Source organism: Diabrotica undecimpunctata, chromosome 3, assembly GCF_040954645.1.
Source record: "Diabrotica undecimpunctata isolate CICGRU chromosome 3, icDiaUnde3, whole genome shotgun sequence".
NCBI classification, from domain to species: domain Eukaryota; kingdom Metazoa; phylum Arthropoda; class Insecta; order Coleoptera; family Chrysomelidae; genus Diabrotica; species Diabrotica undecimpunctata.
In genome coordinates, this window is record NC_092805.1 from 4,549,722 (window position 1) to 4,576,579 (window position 26,858).

At 33.9% G+C, this 26,858-nt stretch overlaps 1 protein-coding gene across 4 annotated transcripts; it reads left to right on the top strand.

Moving 5' to 3' along the window:
- Positions 1 to 66: 66 nt before the first annotated feature.
- LOC140436369 (uncharacterized) lies at positions 67 to 26,858 on the top strand. 4 transcript variants are annotated; one of them, XM_072525116.1, is made up of 15 exons: positions 67 to 435; positions 493 to 592; positions 964 to 1,269; positions 1,408 to 1,592; positions 2,462 to 2,615; positions 5,177 to 5,382; positions 5,844 to 6,035; positions 6,722 to 6,864; positions 7,345 to 7,532; positions 7,757 to 7,925; positions 8,137 to 9,837; positions 10,625 to 12,081; positions 15,195 to 15,467; positions 15,774 to 15,927; positions 26,443 to 26,858. In XM_072525116.1, the coding sequence occupies exons 1-14, from the start codon at positions 404 to 406 to the stop codon at positions 15,909 to 15,911; spliced, it is 5,244 nt and encodes a 1,747-aa protein (XP_072381217.1). In that variant the 5' UTR covers positions 67 to 403; the 3' UTR covers positions 15,912 to 15,927; positions 26,443 to 26,858. The 4 variants fall into 4 exon arrangements, with proteins under 4 accessions (XP_072381217.1, XP_072381214.1, XP_072381216.1 ...); XM_072525113.1 differs by having other exon boundaries at positions 15,774 to 15,869; XM_072525115.1 differs by having other exon boundaries at positions 7,351 to 7,532; positions 15,774 to 15,869.

Genomic DNA, 26,858 nt, shown 5'->3' on the forward strand with positions numbered 1-26,858 from the left:
CTAATAAAGAAGTCCGATACGTCCGATAATTGTGACTGTATATGCAAACACGTTTGTTTGTACAAACAGTACGCATGCGCTTAGATGCATCAGTAAACGTTGTAGGAGGTGTTCGGTAGTTGTTTTTATTGTTGAACTATGTAAGATTATTAAAAAAAACAGTGAATTAATTTTCTTGTGCATAGTGAAGTTAATCCTCAACTATCGTACGACTATTTCATATTGAAAATTATATATCATCAACGGAAATGATTAGTTTCCATATACGTGATTTTTAGTGTGTCAATCATGGCCGCCCGAAAAAATTGACGAACAATATTATGAAATATATTATTAGAATGTAAATCATTGTATTTTGATATACCATTGATTCGTTGTAAGTAAAAATCGATATAATAATAAAATGGCTGAACCAAATTTTCCAAGAATTCCAAAGTAAGTTATAATTACATATATTTTATTACAATTAGACTGTCACTTTCACCTTTTCAGCATTATGGTTTTCCGTCCTACCTGGGAGGAATTTAAGGACTTTTCTAAATATATTCAGCACATGGAATCAAAAATGGCTCACAAGGCTGGATTGGCAAAAGTATGTAGAATTTTTTTATATATATATTTTTGACCCCTTGCAGAAAATGTAATGTTAAAATTCATTGTTACCTAATTCATAGGAAAATAGTGTTCTGGTAAAAAAATTAAACAAACAGTTAGTTTATCGTTTGATTTTCCTTTGTTGGGTGTGTTGGGCATAGATAAATATATAATTTTTAGAATTGTTTAATTATATTATTTTATTAGAACATAACTTGAATGGACATGTTTTTATTCAATTTTAAATATACATAAACCTACTAGGTCTCAGACAATTTTGATGAATTGCTTTTTATTTATCACATTGTTGTACTGATTGTTGTCATTTTGGAGAAATGGTTCTTATTTAATATTCTCGCCCCATTTTAGGTTATTCCTCCTTCAGAATGGGTGCCCCGCAAGTCTGGATACAATGTTGATGATCTAAATGTAACTATTCCTGCCCCAATTTGTCAAGTAGTTACTGGTAAACAAGGACTGTATCAACAAATTAATATTCAAAAGAAATCAATGACTGTAAAGCAGTACCAAGAACTAGCTAATTCAGAACGTTATGCTACTCCGAGACATTTTGATTATGAGGATTTGGAAAGAAAATATTGGAAAAATATTACTTATGTTGCTCCTATCTATGGTGCTGATGTTTCTGGAAGTCTGACAGATGATAATGTTAATGTAAGTTTCATTGTGGCATGTTTTCTCAATCAATTATTGATTTATTTTATTTTAGTATATTGTCAATGTTTTATAAATAGTTAGAAAAATGTATTCATTAGTATATTTTCATATTCCCTAAATTGTTCTGTATTTTAGGAGTGGAATATAAACAGATTGGGCACAATACTGGATTATGTTAATGAAGATTATGGCATCTCTATTGAAGGTGTTAACACTGCTTACTTGTATTTTGGTATGTGGAAAACTACATTTGCCTGGCATACTGAAGATATGGATCTCTACTCGATAAACTATCTACATTTTGGAGCACCAAAGACTTGGTAAATAAGTATATTTGGGTTTATTGTACAAAATATAAATTGCTAAATGATTGTTGATCCAATAAAGCTAAATAATACATGTTATAAAATATATTGGGGCATGTAACTTATAAAGTAGGGAAGATTTTTAAAGAGTGCTTTAAGATTTGTCTGTGTATCCCCCTTTTCCTTTAAATAACTTGGATCCATGTTGGTATAGCATATAGAGGTCATGTGACAAAGTCTTTGTTTTGTTCTTGTGAGATTTGTGATCTCTATTGTACAATTTTATTGTTTTGTATCATTTTTCTCGATCTACAAATTTCTATCTATCTCTTGCTAGCGTTGGTATTTCTACGCCTTTTTTGTTTAAGTGACTACAAATTTTATGCTTAATGCACATTTTTTGTCCCTTGGTATGCAAATACCCACTTATGCCTTATACTGAAGTTAACATGTCTTTTCTCTTGGCTTTATATGATCCAGTGGCTCCTTTCCTGTAAATTTTATGTTTAATACCAGTTTTTGTCTCTTTCTCTCCCTTCCCTTTGTTAGTCAATTATACAAGCACTCCTTTCTGTCAATTTCATGTTTAACTTTAGTAAATTTATGTATTTAAAAGATTTATGTTATAGTAAGTGCAGTATACATCAATTGTAGACTCTAGGTTGAAGATATAACTTCTCAACTGCTGTTCAAGCTAACAGTTCCTTCTTCCCAAGTTCCTGAGTCATTCTTGGTTTGGTTTTCCCTATATTATTGACTATTTCTGTTAAGTGTGTATTGTATAGCTCTCATCTAAATAGTAATATGTTAGTATCAAAAGATTTATGATTAACTAAGTAAATTAATCTACAACTTGACATCTAAATGATTATTTAATTTTGTAGGTATTCAATTCCACCAGAACATGGCAGAAGATTAGAAAGACTTGCAAATGGATTTTTCCCAAGTTCCTACAAGACCTGTCAGGCTTTTTTGCGGCACAAAATGACATTGATCTCTCCCCAAATTTTAAAGCAGTATTCAATTCCGTATAACAAGGTAAATGAAAATATATTTGTATTATCAATAATTTATAATAAAAATAAAGGTTTGGTTAGGTCTTGTTTTACTACAAATGTTTGTTATCAATAGCCACTTCACATATAAAAGTTTAAATAAGGTTCTGAGTGGTGATTGTGTATTATTTCAATATTTTTATTAAAGAAGTTATACTTTATTATAAGTATTTATTTTATACTAAATTAATTCTAAAAACTGTATTCTATCTTTATTTATATGTTGATCTAAATTTCATAAGGTTAATTACTACTTTCCAGTTTAATAATTTTACAATATACAAGTTTAATTTAAATACAAATTAATAAACTATGTTAAATAGCTATGTCGGTTTTAGAGTACTACATTAACAATGGTTTTACTAAGTGTACATCTCATATTTTTAGTTTCAAAGTTTGATTAAGTAATCTATGTTAATACAGAAAGGTTTTTCCATTAATTCAAATCAAAAAGTAATTGTTTTAGTTAAAATTTAATTATTCTTAGTAGGCTTTCCTTTTCATATTACTGGGCAGCTTATACAAAATCAAGCCATTTGAATATATACTTCTTTGTGCACCAAAAGTTTGCATTCCTTCTGTACAAAAAGTATGCCTTTGCCTAGTATGAAACATCTTCAGTGTTAGGGTAATATTTGTAAGTATGTGAGAAAGCTTACATTTATAAATTAATACACAAACTTGCTTAGTATACATTTATTCAATATTGAGTATTCTTCTTGGATAGTACAAATCTTCTGTTGGGTGAAGGTGTGGCAGTTGAAAAACATATTTAATAGTTCTGTAATAGTGTAAGAGGATGAATACAAGTAGCTAAGTGGCACATAGTTCTTGTAGAAACAGTTTTATTCAATATTGTAAAAATGTTGGAAGTGATCGTTTGACTTATTAATTTTTGTGGTAAACTGTCTTGGATCAGCTCTATATTAAAGTCGCCAAATGTCCAGATTAGTACTGTTTTGTTCATAAACATGCTTAAGGACATATCCACTGCCCCAAAAGATCATTGTGATGGAGGTGGAAATCATGAGGACTATACACTTCTCCCACTATCAAATGCTTATCAATCTGTAAGAAAAGTATTGAACATTTTGTGTTGTATATATATACTTCAGAATAATCAAAACAGTCTTTAATAAATATCTCTTCACCTCCACATTGTTCTTCACCAGCTCTCAACCAATATTCAGCCACTACAATTGCATCTGGCATATTCAACTTAACTACCAATCCTTCCAGTTCTCAAATGTTATTTCTTATTGATTGAGCATTTAAGTAAAGTATACCAAACTCTACTATTACTACATTGAACTTTATCTGACCTAAATTGAATTTGTAGTTTACATTCATTAAGAATAACATTATTTCAATGTTTTTCCTTTCTTAATTTATAAGCAGTGTTGAATAAGCTTCTGTTTAAAAAAGTTAGTTGTCCATTTATGTATTTGTTTTAAACATTACTTTTGTCTTTAATATAACTTATCATATTTGAGTCCTTACGAATTTTTACTGATTTTTAATTGGATATTTTCTTTCTTCATATGTCGCATTTCTTGTAGTGAACTTTGGTTTTCCAACATGAAAGACTCAAATTTACTACTAAGAAAGCTATAGATTATTCAATCTTCGAAAAAGATTTTTGAAACAGGATGATTTCATTTGGTTTCAATGATAAAATTTCAATTTTTGCTTACGAAACCTCACTTTTTGCACATGACCGCATTTCCTTTTATTGTGCTGAATTTCCTAGCACAACTGTCGTGATAGTAGTTTCTCAGAGCTCTAGAGCACATTTTTGCACTGTTTACTTTCAGTTAACTGCAAATGTCCTTTCTTTATACTAATAGGAACCTATGTATTAAGTTTCAAAAACTTTAGGTCTTTTTTTTCAATAAAGATCACTGATTATCAGATTTTTATACAGAAAATAAATAATAAAAAAAGAAAAGTAAAGATTACTACCAAGTTTCAAGACTATTGAACTTTTTTTTCAAGAAAAATAATATGCATAGGAATATAAGAAAAAAGAAAAATACTTAATGACTCCAAATTCAATAGGGTTCTTGTTTTTTTTTTTAAGAAAAAGAAAAGAAAATATGATTTGTCATTGACTTTAAATTTAATAGGGTTGTTTCTTTACCAAGAGCAAGCTATGTGCCAAGTTTCAATATTCTAGGACTTTCCCTACAATAAAATGAACAAGAATATGAGAAAAAGACCTATTTACACCAAATTCAGTAGACTCCTTTATCTTGATCATTCATCCTTTTAACATGGCCATATCATTTCAGCCTTTGGATTGTATAGTTTCCAGGATGTCGATGATACTTTTATTCTGTGTATATAATATAGTTTTGGCATTTTTAGCCTATGTTAAGATCTATTTAAAGATAATGCTGTACCAGGGCAGACATTGAATAAGAATTGCAGACCGAAACTAAATGTTTATAAATTCTGTTTTCCATTCTTCATTTGCTGTGTCGAATGCAAGATCATCCATACACATTTGTATATTAATTAAATATGTTTAATATTTTGTTTTAGATAACTCAAGAGGCTGGTGAGATCATGATAACTTTTCCCTATGGTTATCATGCAGGATTTAACCATGGTTTCAATTGCGCCGAATCTACCAATTTTGCACAAGAACGTTGGATAGAATATGGAAAGCGTGCTTCACAGTGTACTTGCAGTAAGGATATGGTCAAAATTTCTATGGATACGTTTGTTAAACGATTTCAGCCACACAGGTATTTATATTTGTTTTAATTATTTTAACAACCTTTTACTATCTAGAAAAATTAATAACAACAATTATAATTATAATATATTGTTCTTTTCTGAGATATTTTATTCATATAAACTGCTTTTCAAGAGGAAAAATATTACTAGTCTTCTGTTACAAGATGTGTTTTGAAATTAAGTTACAGTTGGTAGTTAGCATATTTGGGACATTGAATTAAAAGTTACAATTAGTACAGTGGGAGAGAAGGGCTCATGTCTCAGTGATAGCTCATTCATTGATCCCTGCCAGATAGCGTTAAGACACTAGAAAAATGAAATATTTAAGAAAAACATTTTCCTTTGTCATTTTTACATTTTATTACATTACATTTCATTTGTTTACTGAATCTTGCAAACTGATATATTTTTTAATTTACAAATGTTTCATTGATGTTTATTTCTTAGCATATTGTCCTTTTTTTTATAGATATGAGATGTGGCTAAAAGGTGAAGACATTGGTCCTCATCCAGAGGAACCCGATAAGAAAGTTGCTGCTCCACTGCCCCTTCCTCAGGACATTCTGTGTAATAAGAATAATCCCTCGTTGCCGCAGACTTACCTAGAGAATCAGAAAGGAAGCTCAAAGAAGGGCGGAAGAATGATGTCCACCTTTAATCCGTATGTATTCTTCAATATTCACTTTCTTGACTACATGCTTGCTTGATATATGTATATTCATGTCATACATGTATTCATGTTTTCCAATAATCTTATTAATATTCTACCTTGATATAATTGGAGATTTGTTGTTAGTATTTTTAAAACAATCCCTTTTAAGCTTTTTCTATTGCCATTACTTATATCTGTTGTACTTGTTTGATACTAAAATAACCATTCCAATTTATTAATTAACACCAAATAATACCTTGTTATATCATTAATAATCATTTAATCATGTGGACATGATAACTCCTGAACATGATATTATCCATGAATCAATTAACATTCCTATTATTTCAATAATTTTTTAATTATATGCCGATCCTTCTGTTATCTTTCACTGTATGTCATTATTGTTGTAAACAAAATACTGTAGTGTCATTGTATCCACGGTAGCAGCATTCGCGATTTCAATTATCAGCTATGTCACACCAGTACCTCTGTGAACTACTCTGCATTTGATCTTTCAAGCATCTTGCAAATATATAATTTACTAACTGCGGTCTCCAATTAATAATTTTCAATAACTTGCATGCAATTTTTTTGATTTCTTTATCTTTTTTTTTTTAACCATACTGCCTTCTGGCGGACAGACCACCCCATTGCAAATCGCCACTCTCTTATAAGAGGTTTAATAAAATAAGTTTCAGTATGGCTGAATTCCCGCCAGCCCTGCAATTGGAGTTGATGGAGGAGGATAACATGGGATTTGCAGCCGATGAACTACCACCTGACGAGCAGCAGCTGGAGGTACTGGAGGATATTTGGCTGAAAGCTGGTGAAATAGGTCAGTTTTTTACCATTTTAGATAATTTTTACAGTTTTATGTTCAATGTTGTTGCTTTCCTCCTTTAATTGGTTTTGTCATCTACTGTTGTAAATGTATATCATTTAATATTTCTAGAAAAAAGAGTATGGAGTTTGACATTGTTTTTAGTTTTTTATTCCAAAATCTACTCTAATTACAAATGTTTTCGATGGATCTGTATAATTTGCATTGAAGATCACATATCTTGAAATAAAATATTTTTATTACGCAGAAAGTTCTTTATATATTACCCTTATCAGTCCATTACAGTGTATCTTACTATCTTCATTTATTTCTAGACAGTGGAGGATATATTGTCAAGATAAATTCCTCAAAGATGGAAGTAGTTTAGCACTTATCACACCTTTATTCAAAATATGTCTGCTTTCTATTTGTTTTATGTTGAAAATTAATTTGGAATTTTTTGCCTACCTACATACAAATTGTATTAATGTTTAGAAGCAGAAGACGCATCAGTATGCGATGCCGGTTATAACGTTAAGAAGGGACGTCGGTTCCAGAAGAAAGTTCGTCGCGGTAGGAAGAAGTTGGAAGATCCCTCCTGGCAGCCGGTGAAGAAAGACGACGATATAACAAGCAATGAACTTACGGGATTGTTTGCTCCCTGTGACAGCAAGGATAAAAAGGTATTGTGTTTATATTTTTCTGTAGAGTTCTGCCATTTTGCAATATTTACTGTAACTTAACCATAAAAGTTTTGTCCTTTAAGTATTATTTTGCGACACCAGATATTTAGATTCACTTCTTTCTATCTTTTGGCCCCGAATTTTGCTCTGATATTTTTTGTTCCCATCGATGTCCGTTAAGTGTACAAAAGAAAAGCATTTGAAATATTTTTTTGTTTGCGTAGGTTTGTGGCAAAATTGTGAAACCTATCAAGGATCAAATGGATACTTCTGAGTTAGTAAAGACTCTTCTACAACAAGAAACTGAATTGCTGATGAATCAAAGGAAGAAACACAAGCACAAAGATAAGGAAAGGAAAGACAAGGATCATCAGCACAAGAAACATAAAAAACGTAAGTAGCAATTTGCAAATTTGGAATTAGGAATTAGTAATTAACAGTGTTAAATATCAGCCAGTTTTATGCCTTAATTTTTTGCAATGTATTTAATGTGTAATTCTATAGTGATTATCTTTTGTAGCATTGGTTTTTTAAAAATTATGAAGCCATATTCTTCTTTATTATTTCGTACATGAAAATGTTGAGTTGAATTCTTTATTTCCAGATAAACATGAAGTTCAGCCAGGAACTACTACTATTTCTGCTGAATCTATTATACAACCCTTAGTGAAATTTGAAGAGCACAAAGCAGATACGCAGGAATCGACATTTGGAGAGGCAATAGGTAATTCTGAAGATAGACAAAAAACTGGTAAAAATATCGAGGATATTATTCGTGAGGCAGCCGAAGAACATGCAAACAATCTTCTTAAAGAAACTCCTATTCAAACTCCATCACAGTCTATTCAAACTCCACCACAGTTTGTTCAAACTCCACCACAGTCTATTCGAACTCCACCACAGTCTATTCAAACTCCACCACAGTCTATTCAAACTCCACCACAGTCTATTCAAACTCCACCACAGTCCATTCAAATACCACCACAGTCCATTCAAATACCACCACAGTCCATTCAAACATCAGCACAGTCCATTCAAACACCACAGCCAGTAGCTTCGACCTCACAAACTCATGAACCCACAAACAGCCCTCCAACTTCCAGCTTCAAGAAAGACTTCCTGAAAACTTACAGGAAACCTAAACAGGTGCCAATGGTTCTACCTACAAAGATAGAAACTATAAAAACATCAAAAGGCGTTATAACTGTTGTAGAGCCGGAGCCTGTAATTGCTAAACCAATACCAAAGAATGTAGCGACTTATGTGACAGCACCAGAACCCAAACCAGTTGCTGCCAAACCTGCGTTTGCCCCTAATAAGTTTGAAGTCGCTTTCTTAGATTTTTTGAAAAAGCAGAGTGTTCCAGAGCCGAACAAACCTAAGAAAATTATTAACAGAGCACCTAAAAATACTTCTAATAAAAGCGCAAAGGTGGAGGATAAACCATTACCTACAAATATTTCAAAGACAATATCGTCACTTCCAAAAGACATTAGGATAATTCCGAAAAATGGACCCGCGACAGCTTCAAGCAAACTAAATACAAATACAGTCCAGAATATTTCAACTGCGCAGGTTTCTACACTTGAAAGTCAGCAACCTTTAGTCAGTGCACCAAAACCATTAATGGTAGATGCACAGCAAGTTGCTAGTACCAAACAAGTTTCCGTAACTAATAGTAACCAAGTTTTATTAGCTTCGCTACAACAAAATTTTTCACAAGAGACAATTCAACCAAATACGAGGGTTCAAGAACCTTCACCACGACCGATTGTTCAATGTACAATAACGAACACTCAACAGAACAATTCCTGGACTAGCGTTTCCCTAAATGGAACACAACAGAAAAAATCCACGGACCAACTTGTGCCAGTTCGGCAGGTAAACGACCAAAACAACCAGTCAACATCACACCCGCCTCCATTAACGTCACATACGCCTCAAGCAACGTCACACGCGCCTCAAGCAACGTCACACGCGCCTCAAGTAACGACACATACGTCTCAGCTGCTGGGGACTATACAACAAATACTCGTAAGTCGATCTCAGTCAGCAGAACCTTCTGGACGAGTCGTAATTAATCATATCGAACCGTTGAAGACAATTCCAGTGACTCCTGAGGTGGCATCTGTGAAAAATATTCTTTTAAATCGCCTCGTCAATACCGAAGTTACTCCCGTTTTAATTCAAGTCGCTCAAGTGCCGCAAAATGCGGCAGTACCTACGATGGTGTCGACGAATTTTGTTCCCGTAGCACCTGTGGAGCCGACCAGTCAATCTTTGGTACTGCAGTCAGACATCTCAGGTAAGGATATATTCTGCTCTTGATAGTTGTTCAATAAGTTTTAAGTTCTATAAGAAAAACACGATTCTATGACTTGAAATACGTTTTATGTCTTACAAAGGGTCATGTCATACCATGTTTAAAATTAATTTTCTGTAGTATTGAATGATCCTAAGAAATTAGAATGAACTAGACTGTAAAAAATACTTTCAGGGCTGTTATTACCGCTTGGTTCGTATAAAATCGTTTCTGTCTTATTTTTCGGACTTAGAGAACAGTCAGAAGTCAGAGGGAACCAAATCTGGCGAGTAGGGTGGCTGTGATAACAACTCATTATTTTTTTCGAGCTGTATGAAATGGTGCGTTGTATTGATAAAAAATCATTGTTTCTTCTATAAAGCAAGTCATTTCTTAAAAATTTTTTTATTCAGCTGGTCCAAAAGGTTGAATTTTATTATTGAATATAACCTCCCCGAAGTGAAAATCCAGAAGTTTGGCAAAATATGCTTCCATGACTATTATTAAATCTCAGTTTGTAAACGGCTGTTATTACCTTTTTGGTTCGTACAAAAACGTTTCTCGCAGATTTTTCGAGATACGAAAACAGTCAAAAGTTTGAGAGATCTAAATCTGGTCAATAGGATGGTTGTGGTAACAATTCATAGTTTGATTGAGTTAATTTCCTGATAGTTTGGTTGAGCTGTCTGAAAGAATGCGTCGTATTATGAGGTTTTTGACACAACTGGAATATTTTAACAAAAAGTGTAATTCTATACAATGTTCCTACGAATTCTGTTTGATCTTCCAGGTTCTGAGGTTGTTCTGCAACCCATGCACAACATGGAGATCCCTACTGAACCCACTTTAATGAAGATGCCAGAGTTGACAGTTCCAGGACCGGAACCATACACCGAATACGAGGATATGCCAAAGTTGGGATCGCCAGCCGTTGCCACTAAGGTTAACCTTACCGAAATCGACAGGCGACAAGAAGCCGTTAAGGGTTTGTTAGATATGTACTCTGTGAGTATAGAAAAGACTGCAGCCCCAGTAATAGAAAAAGAGAGTATTCCTACCAAAAAGTACAAACCAAATAACATTTGGATGAATCACAACTACTATACCACCTATAGCTGTACGCAGACTATTTATGATAACGAAGACCGGTTTTATCCGATGACGGATGCTCCGATACCAGTCGCTAGTAATAGTAAGGTGATAGTCGAGGCACTTCCGCCTCTTACTGATATTATCGAGACGTCTTTGAGTGAGGAATGTAGAGCTACAGATGAAGATAAAAGTACAAAAGTGGGTGATGGATATGTTAAGAATAGAGTTAGTTCTTCTTCTGTAGATTCTATAAACAATTTAAATTCTTTTTTACACGATAGTAAAGATAAAATTAAATCAGCAAAGGAGAGCAATAAAGACAAAGATTGTTCTGCAGTTGAAGGTAGTCCCGAATGTCCAAAAAATGGAGAAAAAATCGGGGAATCCTTAAATAATGTAACTGCAGAAATAGAGGAAAAAAATAGTGAGCAAAACTTTGGAAGCTCAACCGATCCCCAGTCAGATTGTATTACTAAGAAAAGAAATATATTGTGTCATTCCAGTGGCAATAAAAACGAACCAGATGATATAAGTGACGCAGTGGCCGATCTCGACAAAAAAACTGCAGCTACTGACGTTACGACTTTTATAGACTACAGTGAAGAAGTCAAAGAAAACGTTATTAAATCTAAAGATAGTGCAATGCAAAAATTTAAGAACCAAACAAAGCAGTCGTTCAAAAAAAAGAGATCTAACTTGAAAAAGATTGTTCGAATGTTCCAAAATAACAAACGAACGGGGATGAGGAAGCGGCAGGCCAAACGTAAACCGAGCACGTACCTGTCGAAGATAATGTTCGGCGTGAAAAAGAAGAGGAAACCCAAGAAGAACGAGCAGACGCAATTTAGGATCGTGAGGAATATGTGCGGTAGCCTCAAGAAAAAATTCAAATTGGTTCCATCCAAGAAGACACAGTTGAACAACGAAGAGCCGAGCGAACATCTCGACGACCAAAAAGCGATTTTGACTCCTCGCGAGTGCTACGTGGAGGCTAAGGATATTTTTAGTGATTTAAGTGAGGACATTCAGCATTACTTAAAATCCGGATTGACCCTGTTCAATGCTAGTTCTATTCCGATGGACGAATGTGCAAGTTCAGTGTGCAGTATACAGGCAAATTTGAAGGGAGTGGCAGGCACTAATGCAAGCAGAGAGGTGAGTAATAACATATCGATATAAAACTAAGTAAGCGAGGCAATAAAGCTATAAATACCCACTGAATTTTTGACAGTATATTACCGTCAGTAAATTTTGTGAACAAAAATGATGATGTAAAAATGCAAATTGCATTATTGAACAAGCAAAATGCATTTCAAAGTGATAAAAAATCATAAATTTGTAAATCAGAAATCATTGACGGAAATGAGTTCAATATTACAACTCCGGGGTTTTTGGAGTCACTGAACATGAATACCATCACGGCGATGTTCTCCGAGGCACCTGGTGCACCTGGGCCTCGTCTCCTAGAGTTTTGTGGAAATTCAATACAAAATCAGTGGAAACTCGTTACTCGGTGGTTTTTAGGGTCGTTAAACACTAATATCATGTCGGCGATGATATTCGAGGCACCTGGTGTCTAGGACGGCCTTTGCTCTTAGAGTTCTGTGGAAATTCGATACAAAATCAGTATAAATTCATTACTCAGGGGTTTTTGGGTTCGCTGAACACTAATATCATGTCTGCGAGATATGCGAGGCACCTGATGCCCAGGATGGACCTCGTCTCCTAGAGTTTTGTGGAAATTCGATACAAAATCAGTGGAAACTCATTACTGGGTGGTTTTTGGGATCATTGAACACTAATATCATATCGGCGATGATCTGCGAGGCACCTAGTGCCTAGGACGGCCTCTGCTCTTGGCGTTTTATGTAAATTAGATAAAAAATCAGTGCAAACTCATTACTCATGGATTTTTGGAGTCGCTGAACACTAATATAATGTCGGCGATGGTGTCTGAGACACCTTGTGCTCAGAAGAGGGCTGGTTTCTTGAAGTTTGTGCATCGGAAACATCACCTTATGATTTTCGTGATCAGCGACCCGAAATTCAACCGAATAACAAGTTTGCACTAATTTTGTCTCAAATTTTTACAAAACTCCAAGAGGCGAGGCCCTTTCTGGGCACCAGGTGCAGGGAGACCATCACCGTCATAATATTCGTGTTCAGTGACCCCAAAAACTTCCGGGTAGTAATACTGAACTCGTTTTTATTAATTAATTGCGAAATACAAATTTATAATTTTTCATCACTTCGAAATAATGCATTTTCCTTATTCAATAATGCAATTTTCATTTCCACATTATCATTTTTGTTCACAAAATTGTTAGTTCATTGCCTTTGGTAGCTGCTTCATTGCCTCGCCTAAAAATAAAAAACAAAGCCATAGAGTAAATGTATTTTTTATTGCGCAAGTCGTGATAAATTTGCTCCAAAACCTTTAAGACATTTTTAAAGTCTGAAAATCCAACGTATTTTCTATTAGAATTTCTCCTACAATTTACGAGTAGTTTCTGTATTATTTAATAGAATACTCTTTTTTCAGATACCAATGTAAAGTTTTATTAATCTATTTAAAAGGTATAGTTTGAATTATTTACACCGGGGGGTTACGTTTAAGAGCTCAGGGGTCCCGAAGTGATTCTAGCACTTTATGAACTTATATAAAGTCGACTATACAATTCCAGAAAATTCTCTCGGTTAAATACGGAATGTAAGCAGATATAAATTCTGTAAATATCTCATAGATGGCGCAAGTAAAAACATTTTTCTCTATTAAGCAACTGTACCAAATATCAGGCGGCATATTATAGGTTCTCAACTTAAATTTGTCATAAGTCTTTTCTTTATGGGACACTTTTAACTCAAAAATCCTATTTTAAAGGTTACAGCGTCTAGATCCTTTGATCTGCAGAACATTTTTCGTCACTATATATTTTACTCACAATATTGCAACTAACATGGTAACTATTTATTTTTACCAATTTTTTATAAAAAAAAAATGACACATACTATTTTTCATAATACTTTCTTAAGAATTTCCAATTCTTTTCCTGGAAGCCTTTTTTTGTAAACTGGTAATACTGCAGCCAAGTTGACCATTTCTTCAAGATACCACTCCAAATCCTGGAACCCTGTACGATATATACCAGGTATAGTGAATGGTTACCATATATTTTTGGAGTCACTAAGTTCGCAATTTTTTCTAATTTAGTACCATATTTTATGCTGTATTCATGTAGTCATCCACCAGTATTTTGCTGATCATCATAATGAGAGTGGAGTTTGTTCTGATTGCCCCAATTTTCTAGTCGGTCTAATAAGTCATCTTGTAGCCTTGTAGCAAGGCTCGATCTTTTAAGCTATCTATTACTTTTCAAAATTTCAAGTCATCTGCGCCAACATTAGACATTTGCTATTTAGGAAACAGAAAGTGATGTCGTTAACGAAGATATTAAAAAGAAGTGGAGAAGTGTGGCCCCTTGAGGAACTCCAGATGTTACTGAGATACTGTCACAAACAGATGACAACCTATCTTGACTCTTTGACTTCTCCCAGATGTTGAGTTTTTAATACATTCAACAAACCTGACATGAAAACCTACATTAATTAATTTGTCGAAAAGTATTTGGTGATCTATACGATCGAATGCTTTGGAAAAATCTGTGTATATTGTATCTACCTGTTTAAGGTCTTCCATATGAGATAATATATCAGATTGATAGTAAACAAAGTTTGTTGCAGTGGATTTTTTGCTATGAAAACCATGTTGTGATTGAGATATTAAGCCTTTACATAACCAAGAAAGTTGCTTTGCTATAAGATAGTCGAATAGCTTAGGGATTGCAGATTGCATACAAATGCTACAATAATTTTCAATATTGTCTTTCTGACCATTTTTAAATATAGGAACAACGTAACTTTCTTTTTATGAAGAAGGAAACATAGAGGTTTCCAGAAATCTATTAAACAATATATAACAAATGATATTACACAGGGACAGACATATTTTTTTAATAAAGAATTAAGCACTCCATCTGGACCAGCAGTAAGCTTATTGGGCAGCTCATTTATGCCATTAAAAATATCAGTCATGGTAATCTTAGAAGGACAAATATTTGTACTAAAGTTGCTATTTAATGGATGGATAGGTACGTAAAGGTTGTTGCTATTTAATACTGTGTATTCACCAATTAACAGCAAAATACCAATAACACCAAATAACGATAAAATATGACATTGTAGTATTTGATAAACAATTATTTGTGTAGATGAAATCTTTCAAAGACGGAGAAATAGTCTGGGCAAGACACAGAAACGGAAGATACTACAATGCCAAGGTTCTAGAGGCCAAAACGGAGACGCGCCTTTGTGTCTTCTTTCCGATAGACCAGAGTTTTTCCAAAGACATCAGGCTGAGCGACGTCGTTGGATTCGAAACAATGACGTCTCCGAAGTTGGGTGAACGATTACAGATCCGTTGGGTGGACGGCAAATCGTACGATGCTGATTATTTGGGAAGATTTGAAAATACCACGTTTACGGTAAGTTTTTTCTTCATTAAAAAAATTTTATTTTTTATATAGGAGTACAATTACTTGAAACCTAATGCCGCTGATTAGATAAGCACGCGTGCTCCATCCCTATAGATCCGGCGTTGGCTAATCGAAGATTTGGAATCGCATTATACTCCTGGCATTGAGTACAGTACAGATTACAACACTTCCAATATTTGACGAAATGATACTAATTTATAAAGGAATTATCAACTTTCGTATTAAAATAATTTCAGTTATATTAAATACTTCCTGCACTTGTGTATATTGTTTTATTTGTATCTTTTTTCGCAGGTATTATTTGAAGATGAATCGAAAAGTTATCTTCCACAAGATTGTATGTTTGGTTTAAGAGAACAAAATGTCCCAAAGCGAATACGATCGAAAATGGTGAGTAGTTGTCATAACGTTGCTGCCAAAGAAGACGAATGACCCTCACATCTGAGAAGTAAATATTTTAACTTCATTTTTTTCTAAATTTTTTCTTTTAAGTTCAGTAGATTTTGTTTACGTTACGACTAAAGGCGAAGACTATATTTTTAGCGTTACACTAAAGACCATACATATAAATGATGCTGAGTTATTTCTATATTTACTACGGTACATCAGAGCAAGAAAAAAAACCTCAAAATAGTGACTACGTCCTCATAATTCGTTAACAAACTGGAATCTCAGTACCAAATTTTTAATATTATTAACAGATAACAGTGACACGGTGCTAAATCTGGCGAGTTTAGTGGATGCTCCATAAATTCGTAATCCAATAGATGGAAGATCATTTTTTGCGGGACGGGAAGATGGTTTTTTCCTTAAATCAGACTCGAAATATTCTAATATAGCTTCATAGTTAGTACATATCGGTCTTGGAATTCTTCGCCACTTTTTTTCACAGTCTTCTGTCTCCGGCATGTGCAAATGGAGTCATTTTGGATCAAATCCTTCCGGTTGTCTTTTATTATTACCAAAAGATTCTCCTAATCTGATTCATGTGTTCGTTTTTAATCTACAGGCACTCATAACTCAAATTTTTGATTTTACAATCTGCCATGATCATATTTTTGTTCTCATTTGTTGACGACTTGTGTTGTAGTGACAGTTTCTGGGACACATTGGTCAGAAAACACAACATTTGCATGCTTTCGACGACTCATCAGTAGATAAGCAATGGTTGTACGACTATAGGTATAGGGAAATCAATGTGTTAGAGAGAGAAGTACCTTTTAGGTGGTTACCTCACAAGTGTTATAGTGAGAACGATATATTTGTATACAGTACATGGTTAGAAAGTTCTTTATGTTGACGTCACACGAATTCGCCATATACCTGTGTAGTCAGAAGTTATATCGAACGTTCATTACAGAATCTTGAGGAGTGTGTGTGTGTGACAGAGATGGGATTGTCCGCTATTTTTAATTTGGCATAAGGAATCTCCATTACTGACGGTCGTAGTTCAACTATTATCCGCTAGTTGGCCGCAGCCATTTTTAATTCAAACTTAATTTACTATTTGACAGAACGTGACATGATATGCGATATTTATGACATTTGACATAAAACGTGACATAATTTGCGACATTTATGTGACATTTTATGTTTTGTTTTATGTCAAATGTCGCATATTGTCAGGTTCTGCCAAATGTCACAGCTAAAAGGTACTTTTCTCTCTAACACATTGATTACCCGATACCTATAGTCGTACAAACGTTGCTTGTCTACTCTCATCATATCTTTGCATTTACCCCTATGCTGAGTCAGCTTCCCTTATTGCATTTCTCCATGAGTTTTCATCTTTGATCATACCAATATCAACCCGCTTAATCGACATGCGTAAACGTCTCTCCTTAGGTCTTCTTTGGTCTTCCTCCTAGTCCTTCCAGGCACCTGCAGATCAGCAATTCTTTGTATTGGGTGATTAGCGTCTGTACGTTGAACATGACCAAACCATTTTACCCTATGCTTTATCATTTTGGCATCAATTAGTGCCACTCTTAGACTTCTTCTATTATACCGATTCTCATCATTGTTTGACACTTCACTCATCTATTTAAGCATTCTCATTTCCGCCATATACTTCGCCACCTAAAGTTTAGATCTGTACATCATAGCTGGCATTTCGACAGATTTATAAAATTTTCCGTTTTCAGTTTCATTGGGGTAACAAAACATACCACTCGAATTCATCCACAAATCGCTAATGCAAGGAAGCTCTGATGCACTGTATCTGAACACTTTGCGAAAAATTAAATTTGAACGGATAGTTAACTGGAAGGAAAGATTGTTTTGCATAAAATATTTTTAATTGATCAGTTACAAATACCGAATTAAGTAGGAAACGGTAAAAATGTAGTCTTCAATTTTACAAATTATTCAGTACAATTTATGTTACCAAATTAAACCGAATCAGAATTCTGGAGGCACTGATTGTTATTGTTAATAACAGAGTATCATTTACAAATAGTAACTGGTTTTCATCCAACGAGAAGCACTGGAAAAATCATTGTCTCCAAAAATCGGTTCGTGTTTTAGTTTCAAAATTATTTTTATTTTAAATTGGCAATTTGATTGGTTTTTAATTTTGATCAAGTTTAAAAACTTCCCCGATTTTGTCTTCTTTAGCCTAAATATTTATTTGTTATTTGCAACATTTGTGTCATTTCATTCTGTCGACGACTTTTTCATCCGCTAAGGGAAGTCAAATGAAGCGTATTAATTGGCGATTGTTTATTGGGAACTACGTTCGGTATGTATGTTATAACTTTTGTTGTTTATTAACCTATTGAAGAAGATTTTTAGTGAAGGTTATGCACGTGGTAAATTTAGATTTATAAAAATAGACCGTATGGTAACAAAATTTATGCCGAAGCCGATAAAAATAAATCTGTTAGGTAAAATATGTGTTTCTCAATAAAATATCAAGAAAAAAATAAAACAGATTGATTTGCAGAGTTCTGAACATTAATTTTGATGTCTTCTTCTTCTTCTTCTTCTTCTTCTGGTTCCTATCCGTTTCGGATGTTGGAAATCATATTGGCAATCATGACCTTGCTCGCTGCGGCTCGAAACAGCTCCGTTGAGGTTTTCTTAAACCATGTTCTTAAGTTCCGCAGCCATGATATTCTCCTTCTACCGGGTCCGCTTACCTTTGACTTTACCTTGCAATATAGACTGCAGCAGGGAGTAACGGTGCTGATTTCTCATAACGTGTCCCAGATATTGCAATTTTATGCGTTTGATCGTAAACACAATCTCTGGTTCCTTCTTCATTTTTTCTAGAACTTCCTTGTTCGTGATCCTTGCTGTCCAAGATATTCTCAGCATTCTTCTATAAAGCCACATCTCAAATGCTTCAAGTTTTTTAATAGTGGTGTCTGTAAGGGTCCATGCCTCCGCCCCGTACAACAACACAGAGAAAACATAGCATCCCAAATGTGTCTCATTTTTGTATCTAATGATATGTTGTGACTTTTGAAGATGGCGCTCATTGTGTTAAAGACCGTTCTTGCCTTTCCTATGCGGCACTTTATTTCCTGTACATTGCTCCACTGTTCGTTTATAATAGTTCACAGGTAGCAATACTGTTTTACTCGCTCTATCTGCGTCCCATTAATGTATAGATGAGCCTCATTTATATTCTCCTTGCTGATAATCACCGTGGTGTCGTCGGCATATCTAACATTGTTTACTCTTTCACCATTTAGAAGGATGCCTTCGTCTATTCCGTAAAAAGCCTCGTTAAAAATTTTCTCTGAGTACATATTAAATATCAACGGCGATAGGATACATCCCTGTCTAACTCCACGTAGTATTTTTATGTGATCTGTTTCTTCTCCGTTAATTTTCATGTATGCGGTCTGATTCCAGTAGAGTTCTGAAATTATTCTGAGGTCTTTGTCATCCAGGTCTGCTGCTTTTAAAATGTTTATCATCTTTTGATGTTAAACTCTGTCAAATGCCTTTTCATAGTCGATCAAGCACGCGTATACGTCGCAGTTAACGTCCCTGCATCTTTGAATCAGTATCTGTACTCCGAAAAGTACCTCTCTGGTGGTACAGTGGTACCCACTGCGTTAATGAAGCCGAACTGTCTGTCCGATATTTGTTCCTCGCACTTCTTATAAATTCTTCCATGGATGACTCTAAGAAACAGTTTCAACATGTGGCTCATTAGGCTGATTGTTCGATATTCTTCGCACTTTTTAGCCCCCTGTTTTTTAGGTATCGCTATGAATTCTGATTCTAGCCATTTATCAGGGATGATTCCTGTATTGTATATTTTATTGAAGACAGCCGTGATCCAATTTATTCCTTCTTCCTCCAAGAGTTTTAAAAATTCAGCTTCGATATTATCAGGCCCTACAGCTTTCCTGCTTTTCATCCGTTTTGATGTACTCTTTTGTATATAGCGTCAAAAATGAAAAAAAATCTATGAAAGGGTAAACCACGATTGAAGATATAAACACCGTGTGGCTACAAGAGTTCAAGGTTATACCAAAAATACACATCAGAAGTGCTTCGATGATTGGAAAAAACACTTGCACAACGATAACAACAAAATCAAAATGAATCAAAACTTACAGATACAATAAATTGATCATTATAAAATCCCGTCTTGAAAATATTGCAGCTACACTTTCTAATGATTGTTAATACTGATAGTCTTCGTTTGACTTCCATTTTATTCATTTCGTACTTTCACGATTATTATTATCCATAATATTTTTTGTGCACATCTAACAAGCTTCTTTTCCATCTATCGCAATTTCTCATCATCAAATTTTTATTTAATTTAATCATATCGACACTCTGCTTTTTAAAACGGTCTAATGAAAAATTTGCTATATACCCGAGCTTATAGAAAGTCAATCAAATACGACATTAATCAAATATTGATTATGATTAAATAGAAATTATATCCATTAAACGTTTCAATGGTTGCTATAAAAATACTTTATTTCAAGAAGTCGTGCAGGTAAGAAGAACGTGAGAGGTTCATATACAGATATGGCTAGTTTTCAACTACCATATATGTTATTCAGAATGTGGAACAAAGATAACACTTAATTGTTTGGATAAGAGTGAGACACAATCCACGCATGTTGGAGTAGCGATTCTAACATCTAAACAGTGTTGCAAAATTTCTGTTACATCATTCCTTCTAAAATATTAGTCAGAGACATGAGTGCAACATAAAATTTAAATCCACTACAGTTCATTGTAGAATGAAAATTAATATTTCTGTACATGATTTCTCCTCAAAAGAATAGGCGGTGCTTATCTGTACAGCAGGTTCATGGTTTATCTATTTGATTTTTAGCTGTGGTGGTAAGAGGTCAAAAACAAATAATTAACACGCCAAGCGTATATTTTTGGGAAGAAAAGATTCAAATGGTGAAATGGTATTATGGAAACCATTCTATTGTTGAAATAATATAGTTATTTATTGCTGCTTTTGAAAATCGACCAATTCCGACAGAGAAAACAGTACGATCAGTTATTAAAAACTTTGAAAATTTCAGTTCCGTAAATACCTGTATAAAATGTCGTCCAACGGATCAACCACGATCGAAACGAATCTCTGTTGAACGCGAAGCTCGCGAAAAGCAAGTTTGTTCAACTGCTGAAGAAACGCCTTGTTCGAGTAGACAAATTGCGGCCGAAGTTGACCTAAAGGAGAGAACTGTAAGGAATATTTTAAAACGAAATGGATACAATTGCTACAAAGTGCAAACCACCCAAGAACTTTTTCCAGACGATCATTTTTTAAACGTATGGAATTTTGTGAAACTAATGAAGAACTCGAAAGAGAACAATAACTTTTTAAAAAACGTTTTATTTTCCGATGAATCTTCATCAAGAATCCATAAACGTCATAATCCATCTGTCGTCCGCTATTGGTCTAGGGAAAATAAACATTTGAGTATTGCTGTGAAAACACAATACCCAAAGAAATTTGTGTGGACTGGACTTTATAACGATAAATAATATTTGTGTTCTGTTAATGTTAATTAATTATTGTTTTATTTCCAAGCGACCACAGCTAAAAATCTACAAGAATTGCATTTAAAACTCGAATATAAGTGTTCGAGTTTTTCTTAAGGTTTACCTACGGAAAGTTGGCGACGAAATAATTTTATGCAAAGAACTGCACACTCCTCGTCAGTGTCTGATAATTACTGAATGCCGGATAGCCGGATGTATCTTAACGCTTCGCACTGTGTAGGAAGTCGTTGCTTAAAATTTTACAACTCGTCAGGGGAATAATGCGTTGTTGCCACACATCAATTCCTTAAAACAATGTTCTTTGTTAACTAATTAAGTAATTGATAGAATCGATTAGAAAATAGCAATTACATGGCTACTTTATTCTAAGTTTTGTTTTGGGACAAGTTTTTGTTTTGTATTAATTTTCATTCTACAATGAATTGTAATGGATTTAAATATTATTTTACACTCATGTATCGGAGTAAAATTGAAAAACAGTAATTTAGTGGAGTTATTAGTACTTGACCCATTTCGACACATTCATTTTAGTCGAACAAGGAAATACGCAAAAATACAGTGTTTTTTTTTGACAGGCACTGAACTATCATCTAACAATTGTTTGAGATTCAATATGAGTAGAATAACAAATAGTCCAGGCAAATAAGCAAAAAAGTACCCTATTTGTGACACTGGTCCGGCTAGGCAAACGACAGTTGTTTTGAGTAGTATGGATCTCTATAACAAGAACCTATATGTTTCCTACAGTCGATTTTTTAGACTTAATTAGTTATTAACAAATTCAGGCCAAAAAACGGTCAATTTTCGCGTTTTTGTCTATCAACAAAAAGTGACAGATTTTAAACAGATTTGGGAGTAAAAAACTTATAAATTGTATAAAAATCATCAAAATGGCATTTTTCAAATGTTTCTATCCTTATTTGTTGCTTAGAAAATTGCATAATAAGTCAGATATTTCGGTTTTTTATAAATGTTAATAACTTTTTTAGAAATGAACTGAGAACCTTCATGATTTTAAAAAGACCTGCATCACTTGTTGGAAAAAAGTATAAATCGCATGTTCTTATAATAAAGAGACTGTAAATATGACTGCTCGTACCTTACCATTAAACATGTTTGATTAGGTTAACCTAAATATCTCTATGTATACATGTACTCATATTTTGCATTGTTTTAAACAAATTAGTGAAAACACATCAATATTCTTTGCGACCTATCATCCAGTGGCGATGAAAGAAGATGAGCAAGTAGATTTTAAAAACTATTTGAAAAGAGTTTGTTTGACCTAAACGCCAAATTCTCAATTTGCTATTGTGCTTCATTTTTAATTATACACATAATAAGTAGTCTGTATATAATGTAACTACAAGATTTTAACCTGCTTTGGTCATATATCACACATTATTGAGAAGCTAATGGATCACAGAAAACCGAAAGGAAAGAAAAGTAGTGGCAATCAGCAACTACGAGACAGGAATTTTTTGAGTGCATTACACATCTGCAAGGATGTATAGAATAGAAGAAGAATTAATAAAAACATAAGATTGTGGCATCTTATTAATAGTTTCAGAAAGATTTTGGACTAATTGATACTTCGTTGTGAGTACTACAGTTGGAACCGCACTCTAGCCAGAAATTGTTCGAATGCAACAGTATAAAACCCAAATTCCAAGTGAATCGAATCTACCGATGAATGAATAGTACGATGAGAGATAGATTTCATGGCTCATGGAACGCTCATTCATTGATTCCTACTGGAAGATGTTAGAAGACCGTAACACACATACAGGGTGTGAAAAGGAGCGGGACGGTCAAATATTTCACGAAATTAACGTCGGATCCAAAAACTGAAAAACAATTATTCAATAATCTATCGAGTGACAACAACACGACCCCCAGCTACGTCCCCCAGCCATACCCCCTAGAGCGGGGAGGGGAGCATCTTTGGAATCTTAAATGGGAATCCCCATGTTTTATTGCAAATTTGGATTCCTCATAAAAAATAAGCAACTTTTATTTCGGATTTCGAATTGTTGATTGATAGCGCTATAATTGGAAAAAACTGTTTATCGTGATACCCTAGGAAAATTATAGAAACGATCTAATATCTGGAGAAATTCACTTCCAGATGAAAAAATAAAAAACAAGTGAGTTTTAAGCATCTATCGAATGACCTCAAATACGACTCCCCACTACCACCCTGGGGGGATGGAGCTTTGGACAACTTTACAATCTTAAATTGTAAAACCTTTTTTATTGGAAATTATGATTTTACGTGAAACTGTAAACAAGTTTTATGTGAATTTTTTTTTTTTTTTATTCACGATAGATTCACAGAAAAACATATACAGATCAGAAGTCAACAAACTAATTTTTATACATTTAGTTTTTTAAGAATGTTTTGTAGAATCAGAACCTGTGATAAAAAATGGGGATTCATATTAAGGATTTAAAAGTTGCCCCCCCCCCCCCCCCGGCCCAGGAGATAGACTGGAGGTAACGTTTGGTATCATTCGATAGATTTTTGAAAAATATTTTAAATACATATTCACTTTTCCATTTGGAAGGAATACAACAACATATATTCCCATTCGTTTGCCAACAAGCAAACGAATGGGAAAGATACCTGACGGAACTGTTTAAAGGAAAGGAAAATAATAATCACGTACCTGAATTAAGATACGAACAACTATCAGATGAACAAGGATTCAGATCCGGAAATTCCTGCGTAGACGCCGTATTTGTACTAAGACAAATCACAGAAAAGGCCATCGAGTACAATAAACCAGCATATCTATGTTTCATAGACCTGACAAAGGTTTTCGATCGCATCCAAGTCGAAGACGTCTTATACCTACTGTATAAAAGAAACATACCAATCAATATTATACAAACCATCAAAAACATCTACTTCCATAATCGAATACAGGCAAAGATAAATGGAAAACTAACACAGTATATACAAAGCGGAGTCAGACAGGGTGACTCGTTTCCCACTTCTCTTTAATATAATAATGGACGAAATAATACAAGCAGTACGTAAAGGTCATGGCTACAGAATGGGGAACAAAGAAATTCAAATATTATGTTATGCAGACGACGTCGCATTAATCGCCGAGACAGAAGACGAGCTCCAAAGATTAACATATATCTTCAATACAACAGCCAAGAAATACAATATGATAATATCAGCAGAAAAAACCAAATGTAAGACAACATCTAAATACCCACTACGATGTAAAATCGAAAATGATGGGAAAATAATAAAGCAGAAAGCAATGTTTAGATATCTGGGAATAGATATAACTAGTTACGGAGATGTTGAAGAAGAATCCCATCAAATGGACGAAGAAGTATTGGCAGACCAGGAAAAGGATGGTGCGATAATTTTAACAATTTAGGAGGCTAATATTGAAGAAGAAACAGGCTTTAAAGCCTACATACAAGAAGGAAGAAGAAGAAAAAGACATTTGGAAGTGTGTTTCTCGAGATATTAGACTGTTTCCATAATTTTCCTAGGGTATAACGCCATCTATCAACAGTTCAACAAATGTCTCGAATAAAAGTTACTTGATTTTGCATAAATATCTCTATGTTTACATGTAGTCATATTTTGCGTTGTTATAAACAAATTAGTGAAGCACATCAATAGTCTTCGCCACCTATCATCCAGTGACGATAAAGGAAGATGAGTAAGTTTTTAAAAAATTTTTGAAAACAGTTTGTTTGACCTAAACGCCAAATTCCTGGTTTTGTATAAGGAATCCAAATCTGCAAAAAAAAAAGAATATTTAATATTTCCAAGTTACCTCCCACGCCGCTCTAGGGGGTGTGCCTGGGGAGTTGTGTTTAGTGTCATTTGATAGATTTTTGGTTTCTCGTTTCAGTTTTTCAATCGGATGTTCATTTCGCGAAATATTCGACGGTCCCGCTTCTTTTAACAGACCCATATAAATTTCATATTGTATAAAAACTTATTTGGAGATTTGTTGGTAAATTAATCGCTTGTGCATTTAAAACCGAATGTGAGTATCTATGTTTACTGTCTCTTTATTTATGTAACATTTTAGTGCATAACAAATGAAGTCATAAGTAATTTCCAATCCTTAACAATGTGATCATAGTTCAGAATGATTCGGATTTTTATGCTAACTCGAAAGATCCGGTTCGTACGTGATTCGAGAATGGTGTCTGTCACCTTACCTTATAGTATAATAATGTTAAAGTATATATCGATTTGTAACGAGCATCCTCTGCTCATTGTTTGGATTGACTGCTACCATAGTCAGGGATTTCTGAGCCGCCAGAGACCGAAAGCTTTTTTCGTTCTCCGACCAGCCTTTGTACGCTTTTAAAAGTTGAAAATTCGAATGTTGTTCGAGTATCTGATGCATCCGCAAAATTTAGAATCTTGTTTGGCGATTTTAGTCCAAAAATTGATCAAAATTGGCAAAAACAGCCTTAGGAAAATCTCTAGGCTTCATATTCATCAATAAAAAACAAATATTTAAGGAAATAACAATTATAAATATTCAACAGACAGTGACCATAGAAGTCATACAATTTCCATTTGTGCAATCATTGGGCGAATAAACAACCAAACCAGTGAAGAATAGGGTCCATTGAAGAAAGCCAAGACAAGCATATTTGAATTGAAATGTTAATTGGTCGACGGTCCACTTTATTCGATAGATTTAGTCCTGTGTGATTATTTCTCTTTTCCAAAATTAAAAAAATGGGCCAACGGACGGCGTTTGACAAAGACCAATAAAGTCATTATCGAAATATACAAAATTGAAACTTCAAACTACAATTTTGAAAAATAAAATGTTTTGCAGTGAAATATCATAAACTATAACATACTTCCAAATACTACAACCAAATATTGTTAAGGATATGGCTTTTACTTATGTTATTCGCGTGTTGCAATACACAATAGTGAACTTGTTATTTTCTGTTTCAGTCTTACGCCAGCGCTATGAGCCACCGAGAACATCTGTACGATTTAGAGCGACAATTGCCGGAAAAAAGGCCCGTTAAACGGAAAGTATTTATTAAAGAAAATTAGTTTTAGGGATAAAGTAAAAACATTAAAATTTTGTTTTGAAGACTGAAATTCAACATTAAATAAATACACATTTTTACATACTTTTTCCGAATCGTGGTGAAAGAGCTCTTAGATAAAAATAGTAGGTACATTCTCATTAAAGTTATAGTTCTTTATAATTATGATTTTATTTAATCGATTTTATTATAATAATTGTCTTCATGTAAGTGTGTGTGATAAGATATTTATTTTATTTCGAAATGTAAATATATAAGAGATTGTTCTTAGTTTATCTTCAGTTTCTTGTAAAAAATAAATAATTGTATCATAGT